This window comes from Heteronotia binoei, chromosome 21, assembly GCF_032191835.1.
Source record: "Heteronotia binoei isolate CCM8104 ecotype False Entrance Well chromosome 21, APGP_CSIRO_Hbin_v1, whole genome shotgun sequence".
In the NCBI taxonomy this organism is placed as follows: Eukaryota; Metazoa; Chordata; class Lepidosauria; order Squamata; family Gekkonidae; genus Heteronotia; species Heteronotia binoei.
In genome coordinates this window covers 150,235,908-150,252,496 of record NC_083243.1, presented here as the reverse complement: position 1 = coordinate 150,252,496, position 16,589 = coordinate 150,235,908, and the positions used below count along the sequence as shown (strand labels likewise).

The following is a 16,589-nucleotide window of genomic DNA, read 5'->3' as shown; positions in this document are numbered from 1 at the left end:
AGTTTTGGACTATGGCAGTCAGGACCAGACAACTGAATAGCCAGGTCATTAAGGGATTGAATAAAAATGCAACCCTGTTGACATCCTTATTGGCAGAAACTTAAATCCGGTGATTGGAGCTGTGAATGGGCAAGACATTTCTACAACCTAAAAAACGCCCTAGGTTTGCAGAAAAATAAAATCTAAAAAAACAAACACAATTTTGGTGGTTTAAAAACCCCAAAATGATCAAAGGATCAGCTGTAGCTTTTAGTGGCTGTTACTAGAAAACCACAGTATTCAAGGCTTGGTTCTGACAGTAAAAGGCATGGGGAGGGGGCAGGGCCCTTTCCAGGCCTAGTTTGACCTTTTAGAGAGACTCATTGGGGTCAGGCCTAACTAGAGTTGACAGCTCTGGACTGGGAAATTCTTGGAGATTTTGTGGTAGAGCCTGAAGAGTGCAGGGTTTGGGGAAGGGAGAAGCCTCAGTCAGCTATTATGTCAGAGTCCACCCTCCAAAGCAGCCATTTTCTCCAGAGGGACAGATCTGTATCATCTGGATCTGGGAGGTTGCCTGGGAAAGAGAAAATAGCATGGGTAGGGGAATTAAGCAGAAGGTGAGGTTCCACCTCCTTGTAGGTTCCCTATCAAGAAAGTGGGCCTGGCCCACTGGCCAGCACCACACAACTGAGCCAGTTTTCCTTGGTAGAAGCTGCTGTAGTGGAGAGAAGGAAAGCTTAAGACAGAGGGGCAGATAAAGGTAGGTTGGCTGTTGTGCGGGAAAGTTAGAAAAATTCTAAAGGGGATACAGACTGGGGAGGATGGGGTTTGAGGAGGGGGAGAGATGTCAGAAGGGTACAGTGCCATAGACTCCATCCTTCAAAGCAACCATTTCCTCCAGGGGGACTAGGGTTGCCACCCTCCAGGTGGGAACTGGAGAGCACCCAAAAGGAAGCAAGAAAAGAGGATAGGCTGTGGGGACTTTCCCAGGCCTCGTTTTGGGCAGGAGCTCATAGGAGTGGAGCTCTGGATCCTCTAAATTTTATTGTGCTCTTTCTTACCACCACCACCCCCCCCCCCCAAAAAAAAAACTTGCTTCTGGGCTCCATTGTGAGAATTTGAACTTTTAGATTTGACAAACTTTCTAATATTTTCCCCCCAAAACTGGGAAAGTAACCCAAACATATAAAGCAGACAGATGGAAATCTTCATGCCACTGTGGCAGTATAGGAGAATGTAATTTAAGAAGTATGATGGGAGTAAGGTTTTATTATGACAGCTATAACTCAAGAAGCATTTTAAGTTAGATCAGTGTTTCCCAACCTTTTCGACATAGCGGTACCCTTGACCTCTCTCTTCATATCTCACGGTACCCTTGAAGGAAACACTTATTCTTTAAAAATTGATTTACTTTCTAGTTACGTGAGAGACATAATAGTTTATTGCTGATAAGTTTCTGTTTATTCATTAGTTAATGATGTGAAAATGAATGTAATTTAAACTACGGTAATTAAGACAGAATAGTGTGATATTTTAAAATTCTTCAAAGCACACATCAGATGCAAGTCTCAACAGTAATGTTAAGAAACTGTTCTGAATGCAATTTATAAACGCCCACCAAACTGCAACACAACAATTTTCAGTGTCAAAACTGATACTAGCCTGGAATGCTCAACTTGTGAAAGTAAGCCTTTGTACGCTAAAAGCACACTTCATCAGATAACAATATGGGTTCATTAAAATATGACTGGCAGCAGAAGAAAGCACATTTTAACTGAATGCTTCATCTAGCCAGTATAGTCTTTACAGTCAAAGTTCCAATGTGAGTTCTTAAAATCAATATGAGTAGCATGTAGGAAAAAACAGGTTAACAGTGCAATCCTAAATGGAGGTTTATCCTTCTAAATTAATCGGTGTCAGTGGGTTTAGGGTGTGACTCTGCTTAACGCAGTATGGTTAGCCCTTGATTGGGAGCACTACAACTTTGCAGCCATTTATCCAAGAGTGGCTACTCCAAAATAAGCCTAATTAGAAAACATGTCTAAATACTCAGTGCTATTCTTTCAGATTATTAAAAGAGTAAACAGGAGCTGAGGAGCTGACTTGCCTGGGAAAGTTATGCTGCAAGTTAGTGCGACTCGTAGGAGGCTCTCTCCCCACACCTGTGAGGGAGGGGGTCCATTTTGCACCAGTTCAGCACCCACCATTTTAGGTGCCTCAGAGAAGAGGGACAGAGTTCTTGCCATCGCCCACATGGCGCCTGCTCTCTGTCTAACCTCCCTGTCCCCTCGACCCACTTATCTCCCAGTAGTCCTGGCTCTGTGCCTTGCCTTGCTGCCTCCTGCTTCCTCTGTGCACGTGGAATCGCGCACAGCAGCCTCAAGAGCCCTGTCCCCCAAGACCCGCCCAGCCAACTTCCCCAACTATCCTCCTCGTGGCACGGCATGTTGCTGAACTTGCTGCTTACCAGTCTGCTGTCAACTCAGTACTAGGGCTGGCTGTGGCACCCAGCTGTCAGTCCGAGGGACAGAGAAGGAGGAAAGCAGCTGGGTGATCTGTCTGGGGGCTTGGCGAAAAAAGGGCAGAGGTGTCGGGCATCAGCAGCAGTAGCAGCAGGCAACTTGTGCTGCTCTGCTCACTGCCCGCTACTGATCACAGCCTGTGCAAAAAGGAGGATGCCGAGGAGGTGGGGCCAGGCAGAGCCTCCTTGTGTGGGCATACAGCAGTCGCCCTGCATCTGGCCAGCCTGGTTGGAGGGAAGTGGCAGGGGGGTTTGAATGGTGTCATGGTACATCTACTATCTTGCTGTACCCCTAGGAAGTGTTTAGGGTACCCCAGTTGGGAATCACTGAGTTAGATGCTGAGCTGATACAACTTAGTATAACTTCTGGTGACATCAGGAGTGTGTGGCATATGCAAATGAGTTATGCTAATGAGCTCTGGCACCTCTTTTTCTACAAAATGACTCCTGGTGAGAACGATTGTACAGTTAGTGCTTCATAAAGTATCGGTGATGGTGAAAATTGGCTTCAAGCAGCCCCCCCCCCCATGTTTTCCAAGCAGTTTAGAGTAGAGGTGGTTGGCCATTGTCTGCCTCTGTGTCATGACTATGGATAATACCTAGAAAATACCTTACTGCTATTTGGGGTGGGGGGTGGGGAGGGTACTGATTCAGTTGAATATTGCTCACCTATATGAAATGGTCAGTTTTGGGGACCGCTAGATAGATGGACAAAGGGCATTTAAAGGGATCACAGTCCTTTAAATGCCATCTCCCAGTCATGCATGGCTTAGAGGACTCCAACCGTGTTTAAAGGACTTGTGGTCCCTTTAAATGTCTTCTAGGTGAACTCACTGTGTTCAACTGGAAGGTGTTTAACGGTACCGTGAGTCCTGTAAATGCCTTTGGAATTCTCTTGGAGATGGCATTTAAAAGGAATGCAATCCCTCTGAATGCCTTTTCCCCTCCATTGAAATCAATGGAGGATGAGGCACCTTGTTTTGGGGCTCATAGAATTGGATTCCTTGAATCAAGATATAAAAAGGACAACGAAGTAGGATTCTCCAAAAAGTTAAATGAATTTGATTGCATTATACTAGGAACTGACCGGAAACTTACTTCAAAAATATATAACTGGTTACTCGATTTGAAAATGCAAGACGAAAATGTGAAGGAAAATTGGATTAAATGGTTACAGGATTTTGGTTATACCATCGAATTAAGCGAATGGGAGAAAATATGGAAAGAGAATTTAAGATTGACAAAATCTGCCCAGCTAAAAGAAAATCTATATAAGATGGCTCATCGATGGTATTTTACCCCAGAAAGGCTTTCCAAAGCCTTCCCAAATGTATCGGATAAATGCTGGAAGTGTGGTAAAGTAAAAGGTTCTTTGTTCCATATATGGTGGAAATGTGACCTTGCAAAAAAATACTGGGTGCAAGTTTCGCTCTGGTGTAAAAAGATGTTAAAGATTAATATCCCGCATGTGCCAGAACTGTACCTTTTGAACATATGTAAAATCCCTATATCTCAAACAGCGAAAAAGTTATTGTTTTATATTATTACAATAGCGAGGACCTTATTTGCTAAATATTGGAAAACGTCTCAGATACCATCCAAAAGAGAGTTTATGTTAAATCTTTTAAATGCTGCAGAAATGGATATGTTAACATGTAGATTGAATGACGGGAACATGGAAGAGTGTGAGAAAACGTGGTATCCAATGTATGAATGGGCAAAAAAATTGGGATTTGAATGGTCTTGAATAGAGATATTAATATTACAAATATTTAGTTTCTTGTATATTCGCTCCAGAAGATAAAATGTATATAGGATTATGAATAACATCTTTTTTGTTGTTGTTATTGTTGTAAATGCTGAATTGTTGTTTAGTTGTTATTTCTTTGGTTGTTTATTGTTGTTGTCTTCTTTTTGTTGTTGTGCAATGTTATAATAAAAAATGTTAAATTATTTTAAAAAAAAAGAATTGGATTCCTTGGTCCAATCTTTTTGAAATTTGGGGGGGGGGGTTAGAAGAGGGACTAGCAGCTATGTGGCAGATCTGGTGTCTCTACCTCAAAAAAACAGCCCACTCAAGCCTCAAAATACCCCCAGATCAATTCTCCATTATACTGTATGGGGACCATTAACTGTAATGGTCCCTGCAGGGTATAATGGAGCTGAAAAAATTGGGTTTCCCAAATATTTCTCAAACCTGAATACCATACCAATGTTGGGATTTGGGAATATTGGGAAATACTGATATTTTTGTGGTTCAGTACCTGAACCTTTTGGGAGTTTTTTGCACACCATTAGTCATGATCCTGATATTCCTTGGTGATCTCCCGTCCAATTTTAGCCAGGGCCAACCCTGCTTAGCTTCTGAGATCTGACAAGATTGGGCTACTCTAGGGTATCCGGATCAGGGCAGATAAAGTATTACATCCTGAAAATTCTGGGTTTGTAACAATTATATTGTTTTTCAGTATTAAATAATTATTTTGAGAAAATGTTGAGAGAGCATTTGGAATTAACCATACAAGTATATTATGTTACAAATTAGACCGGACTGGTAGAACGTGATAACAGAAATATTAAAGTGGCTATTGCCCATTATTCTGTGGATTTTGTATTGCAGGTTGCAGTTGATTGTAATTTCTATATCTAGCGATCATGACAATTATATAACAATTCCTCCCCTCACCCTTAGTTATCAAAACCTGAAAAGGTTGCAATTCCAGAGCGTTATGTTGACCTGGAGCCTGAAGAGCCTCTCACTCCAGAAGAATTAGCAGCAAGGCACCGTAAGGCAGAGAAAATAAAGAATATTCTTACTAAATCAAGGTCAGATTTCTATGTTCTGTGAATCTTGTTTGTTTTTAAGAAGTCAATGCTCCCAAAACATAACACATAGGTATAATTGTATATACTATATTTATAAGAGCAAATACACTGAAAACCAATTGCATGTTTTGTAAAGAATGTTTGTACTTCGATTTGCACAAGAGAATATGTATAGCTTGTGAAATCACTCACACTGGTAGAAACAATTAACTGCTATAGAACTGAGTGAATTTCCACAGCAAGCGTAAGCATTTATGGAACAATTCTAGCAATTTTTAAAATTCTGTTTATGGTTCTTCAGATCTAATCCACAGTTAGTGCCAGTGGTGCACACACAAGATTTAACAGTAGTGTTGATTGTGCTTGGCAACAGTGGTCAGACTTTAGCAGTTATTTGCTGTGTTTCTAAACCTGATTTACACTTTTCTTTGCATTGAAGTTTGGTAACCATCAGAATAACCTAACCCACTTCATATACATCAGAACTGTTTCAGTTCATATATCTGCACCACAGTTTATGATAATCAGATGGTGTTGGTTTAAACAAAAAAGCAATAGATCATTTCTCCTTCCTCCCCTCCCTCTCTCCTAATGCTGCCAAATATTTTAACCAACTTTGAAAAATGGAAAGTTCAAATGTAAACCAGAGACTAACACTATCTTCTGTCGAATCCCTAGATTTTAGGACGTTGTGAGACATTGAAGACATTTCCACTTTGGACCGTGGATGTGAAGTGTATGTTGTGTACAGGGAATGCTCTTATGATTAATTCTCCCCTCCCCATTTTCCTCCTAGTATGCACAACCTACAGCTTCCAGTTTCTCAGGACAAACACAACTCAGCTAATTTAGATTCACAGTTGCAAGAACAAGAACGCATCATTACCATATCATACGCACTGGCTTCTGAAGCCTCTCAGCGGAGCAAGGAGGTGGCAGGTATTGCTCAGTTATTTATAAAGCAAAGTCTGTGACAATGTTATCTTTTATTCCTCCTGCTACAGCTTCTTAGATTCTGTGATACTTCTGCTCAGCAGTATGGACCAATGAAAAACCTAAACCTTTGTCAGCACTGATAGGCATACCCAAACTAGCACTATTTGGATGTATTCCAGTGCAGATTAGAGCCACTGTATGTCTTGTACTGTTCGCCTCTGCCATATTAATCTGTGCTGTGGTCACTGTCAGGGAGGTTGTCTGGATGTCTCAGAAGCAGTGTGTGAGGTGAGGAGTAAAGAGAGGAAGCAGGCCAGTTGGTATTTAAACAGGAATTGTTTCAAAATAAAGCATGGTGGTCCTTCTAATCAGTTCCTAATCAGGGGTGTCAAACTCATTTGTTATGAGGGCTGGATCTGACATAAATGAGACCTTGTCAGGCCAGGCCATATGTGTCATAAAATGCAATGCCAGGTTAAAAAGGTAAAGGTAGTTGCCTGTTGAAGCACTGGGTTGTTACCGACCCATGGGGTGACATCACATCATGACATTTTCTTGACAGACTTTTTATGGGGTAGTTTGCCATTGCCTTCCTCAGTCATCTACACTTTCCCACCAGCAAGCTGGGTACTTATTTTATCAATCTCAGAAGGATGGAAGGCTGAGTCAACCTTGAGCTGGCTACCTGAACCCATCTTCCGCCAGGATTGAACCCAGGCAGTAGAGATATAAGCTTTATAAAGAACACAGAAAAACAAGGATTTTTTAACACCTCATTCTTAAAGCATTTGCACTCTTGCAATATTTTATTTAACAGTTCCTGATAACTGATACCTCTTGCGCTGAATTATTGCATCAAAATCTGGAGACAATGTCTGTGCTGTAGCAATCTTGAGTATGCTGTTCAGGTGTGTATCTGTAAGCTGCAAACCTACTTTTGATTTATTGACATTCATTACAGAAACCTTATGGTCAATGCTTTGTGCCCTAGGACCCAGGGGAAAACATGAAATAGCTGGGCATTGTGAGGTTTTGTACATAAGTTGCTTTGTGCTGATCAGGAACACGTGAAGGTACCATGACGGTACCATTAAATAAATAAATGACACAGACATAGACCTCAGGCTATGTGTTTATCTACAAAGCTATAGTCTTCCCCAGAAAAACAACTGCAACTCCTATGAGGCAATGCAAGAATAGAGAGACTGCAATGTATGGGAGAGGGAGAAGCAAGGCAAAAAATTCTTACTTACCTTGAATAAAACTGTGTTGGTCTTACAGGTGCTTTTTGTATTTCTCCTGTGGGATTGAGGCAGCCAGCAAAGCAGCATATCGCTCTTCCCCAAGGGAGGGAGAGGGAGGAGAAGCCTCTAGCTGTGCTCTTTCAATCGCACAGAAGAGCTGCAGAGCCAAACTCCTCCATTGGCTGAGGCTCCTCCTCCCTCCCCCTCCCTTGCAGAAGAGGGAGGGGGAGAGGGAAAGAGCAAGGAGAGGCTGCTTTGCTCAGCTGCCTCAGTCCCACATAGAAAAACAAAAATGGTGACAACAGAAGCAGGAGAGAAGGAGAAGGAAGCAGACTATAGGCAGTTCCTCGGGGGACAGACAGAAGCCCTATAGAGGCCAGATCAAGCCTGCAGGCCGCACATTTGACATCCCTGTCCTAAGCGTACTGACTGATTAAGATCTAGAGATGAAAATGGCAAAAATCAAAAGAGCCCAATCTAAAATAGTTTGCAACATGCTACAAAAACTTGGATAGACATTTTAAAGATGGAGAATTACTTATTCAGCATGATGTCAACACAGCTTCTATGTGCCATGCTCTCCTGGTAGTTTCTCTGTTTACTGAGGGAATCTATCAGTTTAGTGTACAAGGCCATGCTTCCCTGCAGCAATGCACCTATGAATAAGATCTGATTCTGTCCTGTCATCAGTGAAAGTCCATATGTGTTCCCTGCTCTACATATGCTATGCTTTACCATTATGTCTTTTAGTACATCCTCTCATCTCTTTTTTGTTCATAAAAATAAAATGCTGACACTTGGCTGTTAATTCTGTCCCAAGATTTAAAACTAGCAATTGGTTTTGGTGGGAATTGTTATTGAAATTTTAGGTATATGTATCTCCCTAAAGCCCAGTATGGTAAAAGGGGAAAAAATTATTTGCACTGCACAACATGCATTAAGACTCCTAGTATGATACAGAAACAGTGGGTGAAAACGAAGCTGTTAACAGGGCTTTTTTTAAGCAGGAATGCAGTTCTAGCTGGCTTGGCATCAGGGGTTGTGGCCTAAAATGTATATGAGTTCCTGCTGGGCTTTTTCTACCAAAAGCCCTGTGTGAAACAATGGTGGCATTAGGAGGTGTGGCCTAATATGCAAATGAGTTCCTGCTACTACTCATTATTACTTCCCAGCTACCTTAATGCTTTAGTGCCTAACTAATACTTTCAGTGACATTTTTAGTTGATATGTCAGGGCCAGCATTGCCTCCAAACTGCCCAGTAGCCTGTCTATTGTCTCATTTTATTTGCTATTTTTTATTTCTATCAGGACAAATAACAATTTTAAATATTCATAGAATAATTGAGTTATCATACGTAGTTATTTTTGGTGGTAATGGTAAATAGGAACTGACTGGTTATCCAGTTGTGTGTACATATGAATGATCACCAAGGCCCAAGACCTGCTTTACTTAGCCATTACAAGTCTATTCCCAAAGGGAAGTCAGCACTTCAGGAAGTTAATCTGGCTCTGGTTTTGATGTTCCTCTAGGGGAAGAAAGTTCCAGAATTGCATAAGGAAGGGCTTCTGCCATTATAGCAGTAGAAAGAAATTTCTCTTCCTAGTAGCGTTTTGAGGTATGTGACTATTTCAAAGGAAAGGAAAACAAGAAGCCTGAGACTCTTTCGTCAGTGGGAGACAATTATAAGAGTGCTCAGTGCTGCTCAATAAGAAGCAGCAGTTCATACTGGCATACATTGTGAGAATCTCAATTTTCACTTAAATAGAATAGAAAAGAGCTCAGAGCAACATCACTTAAGGGCAATGTCTTGGAAAGGAGAGGTGAGCAAAAGCTCCAGTGGATTTTTTTGCCCCTTTTCACTGCAAGCAGAAAATACAAGCACAACAAGTAACTAGATTAGATTTCAAAAGTAATCACATCACAGATCTTGTTTTTGTTGGGTGAAGAATTTGTATACTTTTTAATGCACAGAATACTAAAAGTACATAGCTCACCCAAGGATGGCTCTACTGTGACGTCAAGCACGTGTCTGTTTCTGTGTATGTACGTGTGCGCATATGTAAAATCATAGTGCCTAATTCCTGTGTATGATCCCTTCTAGCTCCACAATTGACCTACCAATCTAATGCACCCTCACCTTCTGTACCTCAACCACTCCCCTTAAGCAATGGATTTCACTACACATTTGTCTAAACGCCTTAAAAGTAAGAACTAACTGCTCTTGGCTTGCCTATATTGCCATTAACTGTATGCTTTGACATTGTTGGACTCTATAATGTTAAATGTAATCCTAATTGGTGCATGCAAAATTAAGTGCTCTTGCCTACTGCAATAACAAAATCCTCTTATGAAGTGCATATGAGCCTATGGGAATACATAAGAACTGCGAGATAGAGAAATGTTTTGACTGCTACTTCAAGGCATAAAATAATGTTTAATGTCATATGTTTAGACCTGACTTTTTAGCAGCAGCCTAAGGAATAATGTACTAAGAAAGCACTAAGGAATAATGTACTAAGATGAAATAGTATGCTTACAAAGTAGCACAAATAATCTCTTCACATGTAGACTGAGACAATGAGAGCCCTTGAAAACATATTAATGATGGACTTTGTAATATTGGGGGGGGGGGCAGGGAGGAGGGGAAGAAATAGACACATGTGCTAAGGTAGCAGCCCACTTTCGGATATTGGGTACGTTGCCTTTAGAAAACAAAGCATTTGAAGTTTTATATACTAATTAATATATAAATCATGTTTAACAGTAAACGAAGTTTCAAACTGATATGAAAGTACTGCATATATTTCTGTTTCCCCTCAAAATGTCCACCCCAGTTTCAGAATTTCTGGAATTTTTACATCTCCAATGCCACAGAAATTAGATTTTTGGCTATAATCTAATTGCAAATGTCTAATTTGCATGTGGACAAAATAGATGGGAAATAGGGGAAATATAACTATATAAGAAATGTTATTAGACATTTCCAATGAAACTTTATTTAGGTGCTTTAATTTTTCAGCGCCTTGTTTGTTTTGGAAATTGTTTTAAATAAGAAGTAATTACTTGAAGAAAATACTAAGAAAGGACCAGCAACTACTCTTCAGTTAAACATATAATAGCCAACTTCACAGTTCTAGGGTGTTAGACTGTCTGTCCAAGAGTTCATTGCAAATCTTTAGCATCTTGACCAGGAAATGTGAAGCATTCAGGTTTGAAGAATCTGGTAGCTAACAGAATATAAAGGCTTCTGCATCATAATAAAGTGGTCCAACTAGGGATGCCAGCCTCCAGGTGGGACCTGGGGATCCCTCAGAATTACAGCTCCGCTCCACACTACAGAGATCAGTTTCCCTGGAGAAAATGGATGCTTTGGATGGTAGACTAGATGGCATTGTACCCCGCTTGAGGTACTGGTCATTCCCAGGCTCAATTCCCAAATCTTCAGGAGCTTCCCAGCCCAGATCTGGCAATCTGACCCTTCTGGTCCTGTCAGTGGCTGGGGGGAGGGTGTGGGGGGACCTAGCAACCCTAATTTAGTCTAGCATACAAGTTCACACAGCAGCCAACCAAATGCTCTGCAGGCCCAACAAACAGAGCATAAAGGCCCCTGATACTGTATCCCAGCACTGATATTCAGAGGTTTGCTGCCTTTGTATATGGAGGTTCTATTAATTTACCTTGGCTAGTAGCCACTGATAGACCTATTCTCCATGAAATCTGTAACCTGCTTTTAAACCCATCTATACTCATGGACATCATGGAAACCTCTTTTGATCCAACTGAAAGGAGGAACTGCACAGTGGCAGTGGACAGAGTCCATATGGCCACTCCGCTTACAGTGAAAATGGGAAGAACAGCAGAGCTACACTCCCTATGCCCCTCCAATCCTTTTAAAAAGCTTCTTTTCCCAGCTGAGCCACAGTATAGACTTACACTGTGGCTCAGCTGAGAAAGAGAAAGGAGGTAGCTGGGACTGCCCAGCACAATTCCACCACCTTGGTGGTTCTGCACAGAAGCAGTAGAGGAAGAGGAGGGAGGGGAGGCAAATGCAGCAAGTTGCATAGGGGTGGGGTGTGCAGATGTCATTCCCATCTGCTGTCACAAAAAGAATTGCTGCTGCCATATGGAAGGACCTTAGGCTTTTCAGGGTTTCATTCCTTAAGTCATTTGTTAAAACAGACTTCAAAAATAGACTTTACTTTAGGAAACAAGTCTCATACATAGGAAATCAAATAATTTTAAAATTGTTCTGAGATTACTTGGATAGCTATCAGAATTTAATAAGCCTGAATATATTATATCTATTTATCTATTTGGGTGTGTTATCCTGCTTTTCCTCCTAGAAGTGACCCTTACAAATATACATTTTAAATATTAAATACACGGAAAATAGTAAGAGTACAATTATGTCCATTTGTTTCCAGACATAGTTCAAAGTGCTGGTTCTTGTCTTTAAAGCCCTAAATGGCTTTGGGCTGAGGTACTTAGGGCCAACCTCCTCTACTATTGTGCAGTCTGCCAGTTAAGATCCGTCTCACGAATCCTGCTATCTCTACCCCTGCCTTTAGTGCTGAGGCAGGTGGCAACCAGAGATAGGGCTGAGTAGCGGCACCTCAGCTGTGGAATGCCCTTTGTTTGAGGCTCATGGTGCCTGCATTCCTTTCTTTTAGGAACCAGGCCATAACATTTTTGTTTACTCATACTTTCATTATGGATATGATACTTTAAAATTATTTTATAGTGTGCTTTTAGTCTGATTTTTTTTTTAAAAAATTAATTTAAATTTGATTTTTAAAAAATCAAATTAAACTGTTCAATGATTTATTTTTTGTTCTCTGGCTGGTTTTCTTTAATGTTGGTTTTAATTATAACATTTAATGTTAGTTTTTATTGTTATTGTAAGCCATGTTGAGCAGGAGAGGTGGCATAAAAATTCCTTAAATAAATACATAAATATAATTAAACAAACTACATCCTGGGCTTGGGTTGCCAGGTCTGGCTTGGCAACCAGCAGGAGAGGGAGGGCATGGGGAGTGGTCATTGGGCTGATAGCATGACATCAGTTTGGGGGAAATCTGCAATTGACATTGTGCCTCTCTAGTAATTGAGCTGAACAATTCCTAATTGATGTTTGGCAATTCCTAAAGATGCATGACACCATGTCTGGGTTTTCCCTGGAAGTGATATAATGCCATCAGCCCAACAGCCATTTTTTTCTACCACCACCATTTGGAACAGCAGGAAATAGGAGGTAGAAGCAGAGGATCTGTTGGGGGACTGACAACCTTGTCTTGGACTGATCCTGGATCAGCTGTGAGCTGTTGGCCAAGACCTCTTTGGCTTTTGCCATTCAGCTTGTGTCTGTGGCTACACCCAGGCCTAAATACCTGCATGCTTATAAGGTTTCATTTTTCGTTTGTATATCTATAGGTTTATTTAAAACAAATAAAATTTATTATTTTTGAAATCTTGCAACTAGAAGTGAAACATAAGCTCAACCCACATGTTATGGAGCTGGCAGAAATGTTTCCAGTATTCCTGGCCTCTCTGTCAGAAGTAGACTTTTGCAGGCAGGTTATATTCCTTGGCTTTGATGCTGTTGAGATGTAACATTTTTCACAGCCTCTCCACAGCATTGTGTTGCATTTGTATACCTCCTAGGCTTCCCTTGACTTTTCTTCAATTTCCCCAAAACTACTTAGCTGCAAAGTTTAACAAAGATCACAGCAAAGCTGCGTGGCTGCCATGTGGGCAGGAAAGTTCATATTGTCCCAGCCATTTTCTATGCCTGTCCTCACAGCAGCCATTCCTAGGCCCCACCAACAACAACACTGGAGAGCTTTTTTATTTTTCTAACTGGCAATTAAACATCATTACATTGTTATAACACTGTATCTATCTGAATTCCCGGCCCCTGTGTTGTAGAAATCTTTTCTCATAGTGGAAGGAGTTGAAGAAATATTTTTTTAATGGAGGCTGATAATTTAGAGAACCTGATTTACATATTGTTATAACAATATTAAGTTGCTGATATTTAAAGTAATTGTAAAAGCTCCAGTGATGCAGGATGGTGATGGTACCCCTTCTGCAGTGCTGGCAGTGAGCACAGGATCTCTTGACTTGGACCCAGGCCACAGTGGCAATGGCTGTAGGCTCATTGCTAGGGTTGCCAGTCCCCCAGTGGGGGGGGGGGGGAACCCCGCTTACGCAGGCTCTTGCCTACTGCCAGCCAGCTAGGGTAAATTACACCCTCAACTGACCCTTTCAGTCCTGCTTCCAATTTCGGGCAGCTTATGGTTTCAGGCCTACTTCCAGTTGGGGGTGATGCTCTGGTTTTTTGGCCAAACTCTATGCCCAAATTTACCATAGAGTTGTGCCCAAAAACCAGAGTGTCACTCCCAACTGGAAGTAGGCCCCAAACTGGAAGCAGGCCAGAAAATGTCCAGTATGACTTACAATCTCCCAGAAGGATGTCGGAAGACCCCACTGGCCAGGTAAGTCAACCTGGCAACCCTACTCATCACTGAAGTGTCCCTAAATTTCTATCATATTTTCCAAAAAAAGTAGGAAGGAGATGGTTATTTATTATATTGTAAGAATTATTCAGGGCACTTTTTCAAAGCTGCCATGATCGCATGCTTTCAAATACGTGCTTAATCTACGTTCCCATTCTAAGGCTTTCAAAAAACTCATGCCATCTTGAATATCTGTGTTGTCAGAAAGGTTTGGCAATATCTGTTAACCATTTTCTGTTTCTTTTCATGATAGCAAAAGCAGTGACTGATCGCTGATATCTCTATTAACCAGCAATGACTTGAAGGAGGACAACAAGGAAGATAACAGACTTACCTTCATTAGCTTCCTTTCAACCTTAATCTTTCTTTGAACACATTGTACAAATAACTGCAATGAGGGATTTTCTACACATACACAAGAGAACAATTTAGTTTATCTTTGATCTGGACTTTTACATAAATAGCACTTTTAGTATACTGTGTAACCTACTAACATTGGCCACAACCCACCATATAGGTAAATTCATTCATGCCCTATTGATTTCCATAGGTCTTCAGGGTATGCTGGATTGTGGCCGGTGTATTTTTAGAAACAGAATATATATTACATTGGTTTTTTAAAAAAACACACACCAAGGGCTGCATTCATTTTTTAAAGTATCCTTAAATTCAAACGCATGTTGTGAAGACAGTTTTTTTGCTTTTGTTTTTAAAAGGCAATTTTTAAGTACATGGTAGCATTCACATGAGAGTAATGAGTATTTTTCTAGTTTTTCAGAGTTGATAAAGCCTTTGTGACCAGGAGTTAACAATCAAATGGAATATTATTCAAGTATTTAAAATTTTGATGTTTCTGGAATCTCATGTAAATACCAAAAGGCAGAAATAAAATTTGCAAATTGCTATTAATTAGTAAACTGTTTTTCTGTTATAACTCTGACATAGGCCAGTCCAATAACGTAATGCAGTTCTTTTTAGAAACACATTTTTTAAACAAAGGTTCAGAATATTTAGGGGGCAATTTAGTCCCACTGTAGGAATAGTGCCCATGCCCAGAGAACTCCCACATGGATTAACAGAGTTCTGGCTTCTTTTTCTCTCCTCATCAAGGCATGACCATGTCATTTGCAGAGAACACAGCAGGCCATTAGAGGCTCTGAACTTCAGTACTTGTGCAAAGAAGGTAGCTGGAGATACACATAGACTTCTCATTCTTTGTAATGGCCTTTTGTTCTGCTTGTGTATCTTTATGCTAAACCAAGATGTTGAAGAAGGTTTAAACTAATTCCTGTGAGAATTCTAGCTAGTGGTTGCTGTACCTAGACTGAATCATCACTTTCAAACTATGCCACAAAACCATTAATAGAATATGGCATTTCATTAATAAATATCTGTACTTTTCCCTCATTTTTCAGTAACAAAAAGTAAAAAAAATCCAATCCTTTAAATTTATGTATTTTGTGTTAATTCATCTTGTGCCCACAGTCTTGCTGAAACAATGTATTTTCTTGAGTCTTCAGCAAAAGGCTGACCATTAATAAGACAAGAGTTAAATGAATTGCTGATGTTTCTTTACTTAAAAAACTGTCTGTGTGTGCTTGAACTGTGTAGACTGCAGGTCTCCAAAAATGCTGTTTGCACTGGGTTGAATTCAGCAAAAAGTAAATTCTAAACTTTTTGTGAACTTTTACTTACTTTTTTTGGAACATTTGGCTGTAATATTCTTTTTAAACTGAAGGTATAAATAATTCATTATAAAATCCAATATAAAATAATTTGGTCTAGTTGTAGAGTTTATAATGTGGTAGCCTTAAAACTACATTGCACTTTCCACAAGAAGACCATGGTGAATGGCCCCATCACTTCAAGATGCTGTCAGCTGCCACAATGAAAAATCCAGTGTTCATGGAGACTCCAAGCAGATCCAGGGATCCTTCAACAGAAGGCATTGACAGTCATGGATTTTCCTGCTTTCATTTCCAAACAAGAGTCCTTTTTGACTCTAGGAAAATTGATTCCCAGGCTCATAGGATCCACATGGACTAATGATGATACAGGACAGGCGAATGGGTCAAGGGAACAAAATCATTCTTCCATCCATGGAGCTCTCCTTACTGCAAGCCACCAACCAGTCTGGCTATTAATCCATTTGACTCGCACAACCACAGGATTGAAAAGGGCAGCTGGGGAAAGGGAAAAGGGGGTAACATCTGTTATACTTGCACTGGAGCCAACCCACAATAAACTGGTCAAGATTTGCAACTGCTGAACGTTCACTATGTAGAGATGACTTTCCTGTGGAAAATGCAGCATAGATTGACTGCTAGTTAGCTTTGAGATGCCAAAATCTCCAATTGCAAGATCATCCCAGTCTCTTTTGTTAGAAGTGTATATGTGTGTACAGTGGGAAACCGAGGACTTTGCTTTCTTATGGATGAGAATTAGGAAGGCCCTGACTGCCGCTTACTGATGAATTCTTGCAGTATAAAAGAAGTAAGAAGTCAATGTGAAAAAAATTAGCTCAGGATGTTAGTGTAATGTTGGCTTCTCAAAGTAAGAGACATAGA

The 16,589-nt window shown here is 40.6% G+C and overlaps 1 protein-coding gene across 3 annotated transcripts in view; it reads left to right on the top strand.

The window, feature by feature from the left end:
- PLEKHA7 (pleckstrin homology domain containing A7) overlaps positions 1 to 15,189 on the top strand; it is a 229,943-nt gene extending 214,754 nt beyond the window's left edge. For 2 of the 3 annotated variants that reach the window (XM_060262613.1, XM_060262615.1), the window contains 3 exons: positions 5,193 to 5,326; positions 6,123 to 6,265; positions 14,276 to 15,189. In XM_060262613.1, coding sequence (XP_060118596.1) covers positions 5,193 to 5,326; positions 6,123 to 6,265; positions 14,276 to 14,298 — 300 coding nt within the window. In that variant the 3' untranslated portion in view covers positions 14,299 to 15,189. Of the gene's footprint in view, positions 1 to 5,192; positions 5,327 to 6,122; positions 6,266 to 9,608; positions 9,712 to 14,275 lie in introns of all 3 variants that reach the window. The other variant, XM_060262614.1, reaches the window with a different exon arrangement.
- Positions 15,190 to 16,589: the final 1,400 nt, after the last annotated feature.